A 16,124-nucleotide genomic window follows, 5' to 3' on the forward strand; every position below is an offset into this window, starting at 1 on the left:
GTCCGTCCGTCCGTCATGGGGTGTGTGTCCGTCCGTCCGTCATGGGGTGTCCGTCCGTCCGTCATGGGGTGTGTGTCCGTCCGTCATGGGGTGTGTGTCCGTCCGTCATGGGGTGTGTGTCCGTCCGTCATGGGGTGTGTGTCCGTCCGTCATGGGGTGTGTGTCCGTCCGTCATGGGGTGTGTGTCCGTCCGTCATGGGGTGTGTGTCCGTCCGTCATGGGGTGTGTGTCATGGTATATGTGTGTGTCATGGTGTGTGTGTGTGTGTGTCTGTGTCATGGTGTGTGTGGTCTGTCTGTCATGGTGTGTGTGTGTGGGTCTGTCTATGTCATGGTATGTGTGTGTGGGTCTGTCATGGTGTGTATCTGTCATGGTATATGTGTGTTTCTGTGTCTGTCATGGTATATGTGTGTTTCTGTGTCTGTCATGGTGTATATGTGTGTTTAAAAATAGTGTTTTTGCTCACCCTTTCCCCCCCACACAGTGTGCTGGTCTCCCCTCGACTGGCCCTCAAGCTTGATGATCTCAGCCAATCCAATGCTTTGCCCTAGGATTGGCTGCAAAACGCTACACCAATCAGCATCTCCTCATAGAGATGTATTGAATCAATGTATCACTATGGGGAACGTCCAGCGCCTCCAAAGTGTAGAGGCCCTGAATGTAGGTGCACCAACACAGGAAGAACCTCTAGTGACCGTCTGAGTGACTGTCACTAGTGGTGTCCCTTTAAAGCAATGTAAACACTGCCTTTTCTCTGAAAAGTCAGTGTTTACGTTGAAAAGCCTGTAGGGACATGCTATAAACACCAGTACCACTACATTAAGCTGTGTGTGTGTGTACGCGCGTCTGCTAGTGAGTGAGCTTGCTTGCATGTGTGTGCCTGCTAGTGAGTGAGCTTGCGTTTTTATGTCAATGAGCCGATGTATATCAGTGAGATTGTTTGTCTATGAGGCTGTGCATCAATGAGCTTGTGTGTGTCATTGAGATGTCAGTGTCTGCATGCGAGTATGCTTACTGTATAATTAAACGTTTTACTCTGAAAGGACCAATATTTTATATTAGAAAAAGCTAAATTATATATATATATATATATATATATAAATAACTCAATCATCTGTCATCTGGGGTGGTAAGACATAGCCTTACATATTACATGCGACAATATATGGCGCAGTGACTTATGGGGCTGGCTTAACATTTTTTTCCAGGGCTGCTTTGTATCCCCAGTCCGGCCCTGCCTACATGAATGCACAGTGCCTACTGTAAACTGTGTTACATGAAGTCAAGATTAAGTGGTTTAAGGAATTCAGTGTAAATAGAGTGGCCTTAAACCACAGAGTCCTGACCCCCACTGAACACCTTTGGAATGAATTGGAACACAAGTTGCACGCCAGACCTTCTCGTCCAACATCAGTGCCTGACCTCACAAATGCTTTTGAAAAAAATAAATTTTATTTGACTAAATGGGCATATATTCCCACAGACAAGGTAAATTCCCACAGACAATCCCAAAGGAGTGGCAACTGTTTTCATCTCGAAATGGACACCACCATATTAATGCGCATGGTCTTGGAATCCCCAACAAGCTTATATAGGTATGGTAGTCACATATTGGCCAAATACACTTCTCAAACACATATTTAATAGTGAAGAGGATTTAACTGATGAAAGCACTCCCAGAGCAAAAGCTTGACCCAAATGGTAAAGCCACGTAGCTGTCCTTTAAATACACTATGATGACACTAGATTTAGATATGGCTCTGATGTAATGAGCTTTAATGTACACTAAGAGATTATTTTCCCCTTGGTGACATTAGCAGATCTCTAACTATATTGTTTGTTATGCAAATACTTTCACCCATTTTGTTGGTGAGAAGTAAAAACAGTCCAAAAATATCAGTATTGTAATAAAGAAATGCTCATATTAAACTATCTAAACAAATTTTCAAAGGATGATTAACGCACATATCTGGAAACGTAGACCCCCACCGAATATCAGCTGCAATCTTGCAACACAAATTTCATGAGGGAGGCTTGGGGATCACCGATATCCACAATTATTACGTAGCCACGCTTTTAGCACAAATCGTGAACCTGCATGGCAAACATGAATACCCTTCTATGGCTATACTACATCATAGCACCACACGTCCTCATGCACTTAATGTGAACCCTCAACCAAGTCCACCCACCTATGATAGATCCATTAACCACAACTAAACTTTCGATAAGCATATGGCAGAAATCAGCACCTGCCCTGTTGGAACCTAGAAACCCTATGTTATACTTCCCCATACAATGCTTACAGATATCCAACTTCACATACTGGCAGAAGCTGGTATACAAAATATTGCACAACTGTATGCTGGGGGTAACCTCATGACCTTCAAAAATCTTTTAATCTACCCAACAGGGAACTGTTGAGCTTCCAAAGGATAAAACATCATATGTTGCCCAAGCTCATTTCACCGGGATTACAACTAGGCAATGGGAAAGACTGAACCCTTATGCAAAGGGAAGGCAAATGTAAAACCCTTAAGCAGGATGCTACAGAGCGCTGCAAAACATTGGTAAACCCGAAAAATATACCTATATTCTTAAATGGGAAGCAGAGCTCCAAATACTATTCTCAGTGGGACAGTGGAATAGTGTCTTACTATGTACCAAGCAAGCAATATGGGGAATGGATCACCTAGAAGCAGCATATAAAATTTGGATGCGGTGGTATACGACCCCACAAAGGTTAGCCCACATATATATCACGGTATCCACTAAATGTTGGAGATGCAATGACTCCGTGGGGACTATCAGCTATATGTTTTGGGATTGCAATAATATTAAACCTTTTTGGGAACGTATCAGACAACTAAAATTGACTGGTCATAAACTACCACTCGGCATAGAAACCTGTATATTACATATGATGCCCACTTCCTTACGTAAGGCAGAAAGAACCACTACAATAAACGCCCTCATAGCGGCCAAAAGCAACATAGCTTCCAACTGGAAAAACAAACTAGCCCCTTGAATGTCCACAGTACTGGACAGACTCAATAAAATGAGAATATGACCAATAGAATGGGCAACTCAACTCGTATTATGAAAGGGCATGGTCAAGGTGGCACTTGGTGCTGATAGAGAAAAGAGAGGGGGGAGGGGTGGAGCGCGTATGGGGATGGTGAGTTGTCAGGGACGATTCTAGCAATTACCCCACACGGCACAGCACAAGCACACCAAACAGAGGAGTCAAGTCGAATATCAGGACGTGCACAGGTTTGGAGTGGGTCCTATAAATAATTACGTCTTTTCCTTTTCCTTTGATTGTTGTTTAGGCCTTTTCTTTGCCTATTATACTTATCAATATTATCTTCCTCTGTTAGAAACGAATACGAACTCCATAATGTACCTGTATAAGTTATTAGGGAAGGGAGGAGATCTCACGGGTAGCAGAGCAATTTATCTGTGGTACCAAATGTTGAGTGATATGCTCTTACAACAAATACTGTACGCCAAACATAGGAATGTAACCATATTGCTTGTTTAAACGCATAAGACGAAGTGCACCTGTATTGTATGTTTGTAACGGAATTGTTACCCTTTGAAAGCTCAATAAAATTTTAAACAATGAAAAGAAAAAAAGAAATGCCACCTTAAACTTACTCCAGTTATAATGGCAATTAATTTACTGCTTTGGCACTTAAACTAAAGATATTGTGAGTACGACTGGATATTTAACATTTTTAAAAATATTAAAAAGTTTTAATTACATAAAAAATCTTTGGAACATTGGCAAATCTTGCTAATAATAAAAAGCCAAATTTAAATAATGGTATGTTTATTAATCTTTCCATGAAAGCAGAGAAAATGTGGCCTTAGAATGCGCCATCCCCTGAGTTAAGGCAAGCGGTTGTTTTTGGGTGATCGTGCAGTGTCCCTTTTCTTATGCTTCACACTTTCCCTGGGTCTTCTTTCAGGGTAACAGTCCTGTTGAACACAATCTGTGACAAAGAAATTGGGAAATGAGTTTGCACATATACACAAGTGAAGCTTTTCAAAAGTTGCAATTACAGCTTTGACACTTGGGTCAATGCATTCAAATAATTTTACGTATATTTAAATCAGTCTGTATCAAACTGATCAAAAAGCAGATAAAAAAAAAATTGCCTAATCCTTTTTATATTGTTTGGCATCTGTGTTTCCAAGACGCTAGTTTTAAAATGTAAGCAGATCTCTCGGGAAGCGTACCGAGGACTCTGTTGCTAGGTTACTTGTTATCAGCAAGACAGTCACACCTAAACACCTCATCAGTTGCCTATACCGAGCACCATGTTCTCTATTAAAAGACGAAGAAAAGTATTTGCAACTCGACTTTTTTTTTTTTTTATGACAGAAGCATGTGTTACAGCAAGTTGATTAGAGCAATGCTACCCATCAAGGTGGTAGTTTCATCAAGGTTTACTAAAAATTATTTTGATTCAAAGCGCTCATATCTATTCTATCCAGCTATGATATACATTAGCGCCACAGAGAGCATCATATGCATATTTCTTACTGTACATGGCATTTCCCCAGCCTCTGTTCTTTTGCTACCAAATCTAAAATAATTACTGAACAGTGACTTCTGAAGACTGACTAAGCATTAAAACAGGGGGGGGGGGGGGGAGGGGGAGATTACAATTGTACCATTTGCAAGACACTTGTATTAAAGGGTAGCAGTCTCTTCTCATTCTGGCCTTAGATTTGTATGGAAATTTGAACTACCGTATATACTCGAGTATAAGCAGAGTTTTTTTAGCACATTTTTTTGTGCTGAATAGCCCCTCTCGGCTTTTACTCGAGTCATTGCCATAATACAGACCAGGACCGCTGGGCTCATGACAAGCCCGGTGGTCCTGGGGGGGCGGCAGCAAGCTGTTACCTTTCCTGTAGCTCCCTTGTGTAAATCTCGTGAGTCCCGCGGCCGTCAGAGCGTTGCTACGGATTACTGTGGCAACGCTCCGCACGGCACGCAGACTGCGAGATTTACACTGGGGAGCTGAAGGAAAGGTAAGTAACAGCTTGCTGCCGGCCCCCCCACTGCTCAGCCCATGCCACTGGACCACCAGGGAATGCCATAGCCCCCCTCCATGGCCAGGTAACAAGCAGGGAGGGGAAAAAAAAAAAGTTAAACAATTAAATATTTAATAAATAAAAATAATAAAATATTATAAATATATATATAAATTTAATATAAATAAAAACAATGCTCTCCCTCCACCCAGTTTACACACACTACACAAACACACACAAATTCTGCATTCATTATGCACACACACACTGCATTCATTCTATACACACACTGCATTCTATACACACACTGTAAATAAATATTCAATTAATGTAATTTTATTGTGATCTCATTTTATTTAGAAATTTACCAGTAGCTGCTGCATTTCCCACCCTAGGCTTATACTAGAGTCAATCCCATTTTTTTTGTGGTAAAATTAGGTGACTCGGCTTATATGCGGGTCAGCTTATACTCAAGTATATACAGTACATAAAGCAATACAATACAAATAAACAAATCAGAATTACCTTCTCGTGAGTGGTGTCTGGATCCACAGAGAAATATCCAAGTCTTTCAAATTGGAATTTATCAAGGGCTTTTGAATTCTTTACAGACTGATCTACCAAAGCATCCGAAATCACAGTCAAAGAGTCCTAAAGGGAGAAAAAAATTAAAATATATAACAAATTATAGAAAAGCTAGTTACATTTGGGAAATAAACTTGCATGGTGCATTTAAACTGAATATGTGGTAGATTTCAAGTCTCTAAATGCTAGTGTCAAAAAACAGGTACATAATGAAGAGAATAAAACAGTGTTATGTTTTCGCATTTACATTTCCCAAATTATTTTGACAGCTATTTCGGGGGGGGGGGGGGAGGGATTTTTTAAAGGAATACTCCACGGCAGAACTGGCATTTCTTTAATGCAGTATAGGAATAATGCATTAAAAATATAGGAAAAAATATGCTCTATTATATTTATAATGAAATAAGAAAGAATCTTATCTTAAAGGTTTTGACCATAGCGGTAAATTTCCATGGTTTGCAGCCTATTGTAGTGAGTGCTTACAAGACTAGGAAGTACCTGTCAGTCTACCCTAGAATGAGGCCATTCAGTGTCAGATTTTTTCCCATAGGAAAGCATTAATTCAATGCTTTCCTATGAAGAGGTCTAGTGCACGTGCAGCATTTACCTCAATGGATCATTTGCTGTGCATGCGCCTTAGACCCCGCTTGTTGCAGGACAGAGTGGAGCTTTGATCCAGCGCCAAGGGACATTGGCGCTGGGATCAGGTAAGTAAGTAATGGATTTTTAACCATTTACCAGGTAGGAGCGGGGCGCAAGGGACGCAGAGGGATCGATATTGCCAGGAATACAGCTTGGTATTCCTGGCACTAGAGTTTACTCTTTAATTCTGGTTGGAACCTTCCCATACAGCCCTATTAACTGCAATATATATTATCCTTTCTTAGTAACATAATGTACACAGACGTTAATTTTACAACATTAGACGTCAGTTCATCCTTAATATAATGGGCTATAATGCCAATAGGACATACTAACATTTCCTGCAGTTTTGGTGTGAGCAAGATTAAATTACTGCTCAATTCATGGAGTCTCAGGTATCAATTGATACCTGGGGTTCCCTTCTGTCACCTGAGGACCTAGACTTTTTGATGAGTTGCCTGCACTAAAAGCAACTCTTTAAATAGTACTTTAAATGCTTATAAAGAGATTGTGGTGTGAGCAAGGTTTAATAACGGCTCACACCAGAATAATGGACACCTCAATGGATTAATTGATTAAAGGATCAATGGATACCTGGGGCTACCCTCTGTCAACTGGTACCATTTTTAGTGGCCAAAGACTGACCGATGAACTCTATGCAGGCCTGGATTGATGCCTGCTTAGAATCCTTTAACTCCATTAACTACACTTCTGCAGAGCAATTGCGCTAGGCCGCAGTGTTTCTAAACTGCAGGCTTCTTCATGGAGACCACCCCAGGGTCTGAATAGATGCTACCCAGCACTAATCACAGTGTAATCGGCTGGGGTTCATGCATAATTGTATTCAATGTAATTCTGAAAATCAGCCAGTAGATGGCAATCACAGACCATCATCTACGGTTTTAAATAGAAAAAACATTTTCTAATATCAGAGTTGATATTAGCAGAGGGTTTCCATAGTTTTAGGATAGGATTAGGGTTAGATTTAGAGGCAAGAGTAGGGTAGGGTTAGAGTCTGTAGGGTACGGGTAAGGGTTAATGCTGGGTATGGGTTAGTGCTGTTTTAGGTTAAGTGATAGTGTAGGATTAGGGGAAGTATTCTGTTAGCATTAGTGTAAGCATAGGGTTAGGGTAGGTATAGCATTAGGTGGGGGGTTGGTAAAGGGTTAGCATTAATTATCAAAAATCTATTCAGATCCTAGACATACCAGGCATTTAACAATCAAGGCTGATATATTAATCTATTGAGTTATTTTTCTGGAACTGGCTGTGTAAAAATTATATGCAGAAATGTGAATACCCCCCTCTCCCCCACCATTTTGAAAGGGTTAATAGGGTTGAACAGAAAGTTTCCATTAAGAATAAATGTTCTGCCTTTGTGACAGGTCTCTACGTCAATTACTGAATTACAAGACAGACAATCATTTGCTCCTCTGGCAGTTTATAAAAACATTAAAGTTATCTAGGCCAAAGCAGAGCTTCATCCAACACAAAATGTTATCAGTAGAACGTACGGGATTCAAATCAGTTAAAAATCCACCAGGTACTTCAGAAGGATCTTCAGGGCTTTTGTGATGGAATCTGGAATGAGACATGATATGCCATTAACAGAAACAGGATACAGAACACAATTAACCATTTCTTGAGCATGCTATTTGAGGACAAATCAGCGATGAAGCAATACTGCAAGAACGAACTTCGCTTCCTTGCTGCTTAGGGATTACTTACAATCTATCATACAGACGCACTTCACACAGCAGCGGATCGGACACCCAGTGTATAAATGCTTTGGGTTTCTCTGATTGTTCTGATTTTGTGCAGGTCACCTCCACTTCAACTACTTTGCCATTTTGATCCTAGGGTGGTGTATAAAGCACAGCGGTAGGATTAAAAAGACCAGTAACATTTACAATAGCTTTTAAATTAGATAATGCAAGGTACAGGCAATTTAGCTGCTAAAAAGTTTGTCGAGCAGAATAAAGATTTTACCATCATTCAGTAAATTAGGATTTTGTGGAAAACGGACAAGGGTATTTTAGACTAAAACACTTCATTTCCCCCCCCAATTCAACTATTTGGTCGAAATCTGCAGTCTCCCCATTATTTGAAAGTTAGTGAATAAATTGCACCGATACATCTATTTAAAAAAATTTATCCAAGGTATTAACTACTTAAATGCCTTAGGACACAATTTTATGACATAAAAAAAAAAAATTGTTAGAAATTGGATTTAACTATATCTGTATTAAAATTTCTGGAAAAATTTTACATTTTAATCTTATCAAATGCATTACTTTTTGCACACCAAGGGTTAAACTACAGACTCCAATCGATTCTGCATCCAATTGCAGATATTAGTCAATGTTACAGACACTAGAATTGTTCATGGATGTGTTTTCAGCAGTTTGAACAAACCAAATATATTTAATCTACGCCCAAACGAATCAATCCACCTGGAATTTAACTGTAGAGTCTTATTCAATGAATAGGACTCCACAGGTAAATCCTTAACCACCACCCAATGAATTATAAAAGGTTTTTTAAATGGAAGGAACCTCGTTGCTGATGTGCAATATACAATAACGCATCCATTATATATTTTACAATCTCACCTTTACAATGTTCCGTACGGAGATAACGTAACCAGCATGCCGAAGACCAACAGGCTGGTCTGGGGTGAGGCGCTTGTATCCTTTCTCCATCACCTGCAAGTTATATAAATAAATATATATTTAATTTATGGTTATTTTTAGATTATATCCAGGAATTGCAATGTACAGGATTGCATGTATAACTAGCGTTAGACCTTTACCTCTCTGAAGTCTGTCTGCTCAATGTACAGAGTGGAAGCAAAAGGAACAGTGTGGAACCCTTTCGACTCATCAGCTGGGAAATTTGGTACAGAGACATCAATTGCCTGTTGGGGAGATACAGAGGCAAAGTTAGATACAGTGGGATATAAAGGCAACAGATACCCATGAATCTGGAATAACGTGCTTATGGGCATTTGTGTCCCATGTCAGGGATATAGAGCAACAGCTAGTTCTAGTCCATATATGTATGTGATCTGGTATATAAGTTTGCATCCAAAATACAGAAAAGGGTCATGCGTTAATTTAATTTTGTGCGTGTGGAATGCATACAACTAGGTAACGGAACAGCCTATGCCACATCACATTTTATGGCATATTGTTGCCCCAAAATAAAGAGGGAGACAGATTATGAATTATGATTATAAATATCACACATACACAGACAGATCGTTAGAAAGCTCTCCAGCAAAATATAAACAAAAATAAAAGTGGTCAGATTCAATGAATCCCTGGAACCGATGGTCAAACTACCATACTGACAAAGGGATGACTCACCTTGTTTGCTGGAAAGTTTGTTATTGTGACTTTTAGAGGCTCTAGAACAGCCATGACTCGCGGGGCTGTCTCATTCAGTACCTCTCTCACACAGGCCTCCAACAAGTGAGGCTCCATGGTAGTCTGAGCGACTGTCACCCCAACCTAGAAGCAAGTTGGCAAACATTACTACTAACAGAAATAACTGCTGCCCCGTGGATCATTACACACCTACACAGCATTACATAAATTCTTAAACTGTCCCTTACATCCATTCTAGTCTTAGCAGAGGTAACAGTCTTGAGTCGCTTAAAAGAACACTGTAAACACCATAACCACTTCGGCTTTCTGCCAAGTGCCAGTCATAACCTTTTCTGTTTGCTCCACTGAGCTAATCACTTTGGGCTGAGGTTATTACAGTGCTTGGAATCATCCTTTAACTCTGGCATTATGTTTAGTTGGAGTGCATAAAAGAGTACGATAAAGTGCTTCAAACATTTTTATTTGATTTTTTTTTTTGTCAACTGTTTGAGAACTAAGGTCTGACTAAGGTGCTTTTAGACCACATCCACCAGCACACGAAGAGGCTACAATTCAAAGCATTCAGGAGTACAACTGAACACCAAATAGCATGACAGTGCTGTGCAGAGAGACAGCGGGTGTATTTGCAAAATCACTGCAGCTATAATTATTAGGATGAGGGGAGGGGAGAAGAGGAAACGAAAACCTCCTTGCACCATAAACTATGCATAATGTTTGCTCTAAATATAAAGCAGTTTTCATAAATCTCTTCTCAACATGGTCACATTAACTGTGCACACAAATATCTAATATACTTGTATTCATTTGTTCAAATAAAGGCTTCTATATATTTTAGATACATACACACTGCTAGTCATGCTGTAATAGCAAAAGTATACATGGCGTGCAATTTTAGTTCTGCAGTATGTGAAACTGCAGACACACAAAAAGGACAGGTGTGTGCAAGATGCTTGTTTCCTGGTCTATAAAGTGTTTTGTTTCCAGGAAGTGAAAATCATACCCTGGCACAGAAGTTGTTTATTGCTTCGGGTGGGAATCCCCTTCGCCGCAGAGCTGTCAATGTGAACAGACGTGGGTCATCCCAGTCCCTATGTAAACAGATTGTTACAGTTATAGAAGATGAAAATTAAGACGTAGATAATTAATGCAGAACCCCACGGAATTCAGTACACCAAAGCAATAATCACAAAACTAATTAAAACTAATTATATATAGGGCTTAACATTTCAAGTCCTATACTACTAGCCAGGCCTGAAAAGATACTTGCCACCAAGCCTAGGGAGTCCATGACACTTACCAGGGAATGAATCTACTCGCCAGGTCAGACTAAAACCAAACACATCAATATTTTGTTATGTACTTGGAGTGTAAGTTTGTGTAAATACAGGGATGCATTTTCTGCAAATGCATGAATGTATTTGTGGAGTGTAGGTGTGTTTACCAATTCAGAATTGTAGATGTATCCAGGGTAGGGTGAACTTGTGCCAACAGTCTATGTGCAAATGTATTTCTTTGAGTGTCCTGTGTGAATGCAGGGATTTATTTGTGTTCTGTATCTGTGAGTGAATGTAAAGGCTTCCCCGTTTCCATTTAAAATGTTTATAATTTAATTTACCAAGACACTTTCCACTACTTCTGTGCCAATGTCCCCCTTCTCTCACTCTAATTGCCCCTTTCTTTAGCAGTGTCCCCCTTCTCTACATTGTGTTCTTTATCCCAGGTGCCAAATGGAATGAGATGGCTGTGCGGAATAGAGCTTGGGTTGGTTCTAAACATCGCTCCCTCGTAGCTTGCTCTGTAGTGATGTCACATCTCTGCACTGTGAGCTTCTGGGAGATGTGCATGATACTCTGAGGCTCAGTTCTGTTCCTCTGTGAGGTATGACTTTCATGTGAAATAACAGCAAGTAATAACAGAGCAAGTAGATAAAAACTTCTAAAGTAAACACTGTGCTGCAAGATCTAATAGAAAATTAAATTTTTTTTAGTCCCTTAAGTCTGAGTCACAGCTTGGGGAGGTGTTGCAACTGCTAAACAGAAATAAAATTAACTTTAAATCCTAAATGGCGGAGAATTGAGCAGAAACTGCAGGGGCATGCTCTATACTCCAAAACTGCTTTATTAAGCTAAAGTTGTTTTGGTGCTTAGAGTCCATTTAAATGAGTTTAATATAGTACTGGAATATATTTTTCATATAGGGGAAACCTAGAGAGGCCCTACTGTATGTGGCTTTCACAGCCTGGAGCCACCTACCCCTAACACAAAGTACAGACACAGATTCAAATATCCAATCATATCCACAGACATTAGCAGACTGGCTCTTCGCACCTGACAGCCCCTGTTTCCACCAGCTTGATGATCTTCCTCTTTGACACCACCGTATAATGCAGGTTCAGTCGTCCATATTCCCACTGCACAGGGCAGTATACATCAAGAGCATTGCAAAGCCAGAAATATGACGAACGCCTGAAAAATACATGTAGTTTGAGATTGAGACATACACATCATCTCTATTTTGCAGCAAGGGTTAAGTCTAACATGGGATTTGTCATCCACTGCTGTTAATTGAAAGAGTGAGTTACAACAACACTCTCCAAAACTCTTACCCAAAGCTAATTTTAGGTGTAAAGAACAAAATGGTAAAACAATAATATTTAAAAGAAGGATCTGTGCGAGAGGTGAAATCGTACGTGCACGTAAAGCATAAAGTGCATGTACTTTGGAACTCTTGCGATTTGACTCTTGCATCACTTCTTGTCCCAACATCTATAGGTGAGAACATTGGGGGGTTTCAGTGATGCAGATGGGTGGTTGAGTAGCTAGAAGAGGAGGGGAGAAACCCCCAAGAGAATAAATAGATAAATCCCGAAAACTCCTAGACTTATGCACAGTCTTTTCATCTACGCCAAATTAATCCAATGTTGGTTAATCTATGCCTGAACAAATCAACCCATCATGGATTTACTTGTAGAGTCTTAAACGCCACAGAAAAATATCGGACTTGTCGATTCATTCAGGGGTAGATTAACAAACATTTGATTCATTAGTCACAGGGTGAAAAGGATTTGTGCGAAAGTCTAAAGACTACTGGGGCAGCTGATGGTTTGAATAATTTGCCACACTAAGAAGGAAACAAATCCATTATTCAATAAAGGAACAGCTTTGATTAGGTAATGGTTTTCTCTCCTACAACATATGTATTGTATATACTGCCTGGGCAGCATATTTTATGAACTGCCAACACATTTAAAAAACATGATGCCTCTAGCAATCCCACATGTGTCGGTTCCTGCGTGGTTTTACCTGGCTTGGAACTCCTTAGTGCATAGTGAATGCGTTATGTGCTCAATAGAATCACAGAGACAGTGAGTGTAGTCATAAGTGGGGTATATACACCTGAAATGATAAGAACACAGGTAATAGCATCATCCAGCTACCTTTCAAAAAGAACGGAGATCCCCACAAATTATGGAAAAAGGTTTGACTAATGACCCACAAGTGAATTAAAGTTCCAACAGGTTAAAATAAAGTAATTTCACATAATGTATTTTATTTTCCCCATCTGTCTCACATTGTGACGGTTACTACCTTTTATCAGAGTCCATACAGATGTTCAAACAGCTACTAGATGCATACTTGCAAAAACAGTATATTCAAGGATATAATCTTTCAATGTAGGGTAATAGCTGCTTGATCCAAGGATAAATCTGACTGCCATTCTGGGGTCAAGAAGGAATTTTTTTCCTAGCTTGTTGCAAAATTGTGCTTCAAACTGGGTTTTTTTTGCCTTCTTTTGGATCAACAGCAAAAAACCAAATGTGAGGAAGGCTAGAGGAGACAGAGATATATATATATATATATAATATGTAGGCACACTCCAGGATTTAAATAGTGTTCATTTTTCTGTGTCCAAAAAATAAAAAGATCTTTTGAATTTTTGGACACAGTAAAATTAACACTATTTAAATCCAGGCGTGCGCCTACATTATTCGTTTATTTATATTTTCGCTGGCTTGTTTCACCCTGGTATGTATCTCTTGCTTTTATTTTTTTAAGGAAGAGTGCCAAACTTATTTATATATATATATTTTTTTTTAGATCTTTACAATACATATTAAAAAAGTAACATTTTTACATCTTGAGCTTTTGTTACAGATAAGACAATGGAGGCAAAAGGGTTTATCTAAGATAAGTGAAATGTATATAAACCATGCATTTGTTACTGTGCTAGAAAGTCCACTACTCCCTATAACATGCATACATGCACCATGGGTGCTTAGATTGTCTCTTGAAATAGCAGTTCATGATGAACCACTCATTGCAGGATCTTTCTAAATTAGAAGTGAAATAAAATAGTAAAAAAACATGTTTTGATCATAATGATCTCTGTATGTAAGACGGAAACACAGCAGAGACAGGTAGTCACTGCATGTTCGTAAGCTCACAGATTTGTTCTGGCATCTCTTCTTGTCTCAGAATCCATACAGAGGAGAATCTGAGGGGTTTCAAAGATGCACAAAGGAACTGACCCAACTACACACCATTTGAAGAATCAGATCCCCTGAATGTTAGCCCTATAGAATGGTGTTTTCTTAAGCAATTAGTATGTGGTAAAAGAACACCAACGTGTTAGGAATACAAATAGTGGCCTAGTAAGGCTGTTTAGGTGCCTGGGCCAGCATTTTCACGGTTAAACAAAAAAGGTACGTAACTGTGCTGTTTTTTCCCCCCACTCAAGCTCTGCCTCTTTGGCTGAGATCATCAAGATGAAAATGATTTGATGGTCTCAGTCAATCCAATGCAATATGAAAAAATTGGGAGGTGAGTGCACAAGCACGGCAAAATGCTGCGCTGCACCACTCATATGGTCCCCATCAGACTACAATAGCAGAGTTTTAATTAGATATTTTATGGAAACGGCCATTAGGCAAGTTGATCATGCAGAGGTAAAAGAGGGAGGCACATGGCACCCAAACCACTTAATTGAGATTAAGTGGTCTGGGTGCCTATAGTGTTCCTTTAGTAAACTGAAATTATTGATAACTGAAGTCCAAGCTGCACTATCCACAATCTCTGCCTATTTTCTACACTATTTCATCATGAGTTTTACCACTCTGACATGTAACCAAGCACATACCATTTGTCTCCAGTGCGGTGGTGTGGGGTATATTTGATTCGATATGCTACTGGATCCATCTTTCCATCTTCCATAACAAGCTTCATCCTCAGGGTTACCTCTCCCTCTGCAAACTTTCCCTTTTTCATTCCCTGCAGTCAATACCAAGAAGTAAGAGGGTGTGGGAAACAAGATTCACAAATAAGAGAGGGGGCAAAGGCCTGAAAGATTTAAAGGTATAGTCAAAAGGTACTACTCTGAGGATATTTAAATGAACACAAAAGGCACTATAACAATTTCATCTTATTGAAGTTGTTACATTGCCTTCAATCCTAACCCATGTCCTACTCTTACCCATAAAGTATTATATTTTAATAGTTTGAAGGCTTGGAAGCTAGACTTCAAGCCACACCTTCAAGCCCTCTGCCAGGACTATTCCTTCTAGGACCTCATACCCAGGCATACCGTGACATCAGCCGTGCATGCTCAGTGCCGTCAGGATCAGTCATAGAGAATCAGTGCATTATATTATTCTCTACGGCAGGGACTACCAATTAATTATTCCAGTGAAACCCTTTGACATAGTGTATCTACATTGTGGAACCCCACCCCCGGAAGGGGCCGGGTGTGAATGTGTGTGTGTGTGTGTATGTGTATGTGTGTGTATGTGTATGTGTGTGTATGTGTATGTGTATGTGTATGTGTCTGTGTGTGTATGTGTCAAAGTGTGCATATCTGTGTTTGGGTCTTGTTCTTTAACACTAAGAAATAAATATAAAAAATAGATTCTACCACCTAATTGGGCTCCGGGTGCTGTGGCTACGGGCTCGCGGGTCGGAGATCCTGAACCATCCTGTACTTTTCTGTGTTTGGGTTTCAGACACAATGCTATTTGTAAGTAATATTGTACCTCAAACAAAAGTAAGGATTCTTCGATCGGTCGATCCCTCCATGGAGATGGTGGGGGATTGTGGCCTTTAATTTCATCCACTTTTTGGTGACATGCATATGCATGACCCCTGAAAAAAAAAAAAGCAAACAATACAATCTGTATCAATGAATTAACAATGGGACATTTCCTGTTAACCCTACATTACAGAGAAAATAAAGCACTGACTCAGAACCCTCACTCCATTCTAATGTAAGAAAATATTAAATGTGTCTTTATTTGGTCTTCACCTGGCCTCGAACATCAAGTCCCAGTTTCACTCCATATAGAAAATTATTCAAATTGAACTTTAATGAAACATTAAAGTGTAATAGTGTATTTATTTTTGACAAGCTTATGGAGCAGAGGCGAGTTACATATAACAGTTGACAAGAAATGCATGGCTCAATTAGGTG

General features: G+C 39.6%; 1 protein-coding gene across 1 annotated transcript in view; it reads right to left on the reverse strand.

The window, feature by feature from the left end:
• Positions 1 to 3,818: 3,818 nt before the first annotated feature.
• QARS1 (glutaminyl-tRNA synthetase 1) overlaps positions 3,819 to 16,124 on the reverse strand; it is a 68,664-nt gene continuing 56,358 nt past the window's right edge. Inside the window, exons 13-24 of the mRNA XM_063426703.1 lie at positions 15,691 to 15,799; positions 14,802 to 14,932; positions 12,968 to 13,060; positions 11,993 to 12,130; positions 10,666 to 10,753; positions 9,645 to 9,788; positions 9,089 to 9,193; positions 8,889 to 8,981; positions 8,005 to 8,132; positions 7,791 to 7,857; positions 5,575 to 5,700; positions 3,819 to 3,998 (exon numbers count right to left, since the gene is read on the reverse strand). Of these exons, the coding sequence (XP_063282773.1) occupies positions 3,948 to 3,998; positions 5,575 to 5,700; positions 7,791 to 7,857; positions 8,005 to 8,132; positions 8,889 to 8,981; positions 9,089 to 9,193; positions 9,645 to 9,788; positions 10,666 to 10,753; positions 11,993 to 12,130; positions 12,968 to 13,060; positions 14,802 to 14,932; positions 15,691 to 15,799 (1,273 nt within the window). The 3' untranslated portion in view covers positions 3,819 to 3,947. The remainder of the gene's footprint in view (positions 3,999 to 5,574; positions 5,701 to 7,790; positions 7,858 to 8,004; positions 8,133 to 8,888; positions 8,982 to 9,088; positions 9,194 to 9,644; positions 9,789 to 10,665; positions 10,754 to 11,992; positions 12,131 to 12,967; positions 13,061 to 14,801; positions 14,933 to 15,690; positions 15,800 to 16,124) is intronic.

This window comes from Pelobates fuscus, chromosome 7 (genome assembly GCF_036172605.1).
Source record: "Pelobates fuscus isolate aPelFus1 chromosome 7, aPelFus1.pri, whole genome shotgun sequence".
Classification (NCBI taxonomy): Eukaryota; Metazoa; Chordata; class Amphibia; order Anura; family Pelobatidae; genus Pelobates; species Pelobates fuscus.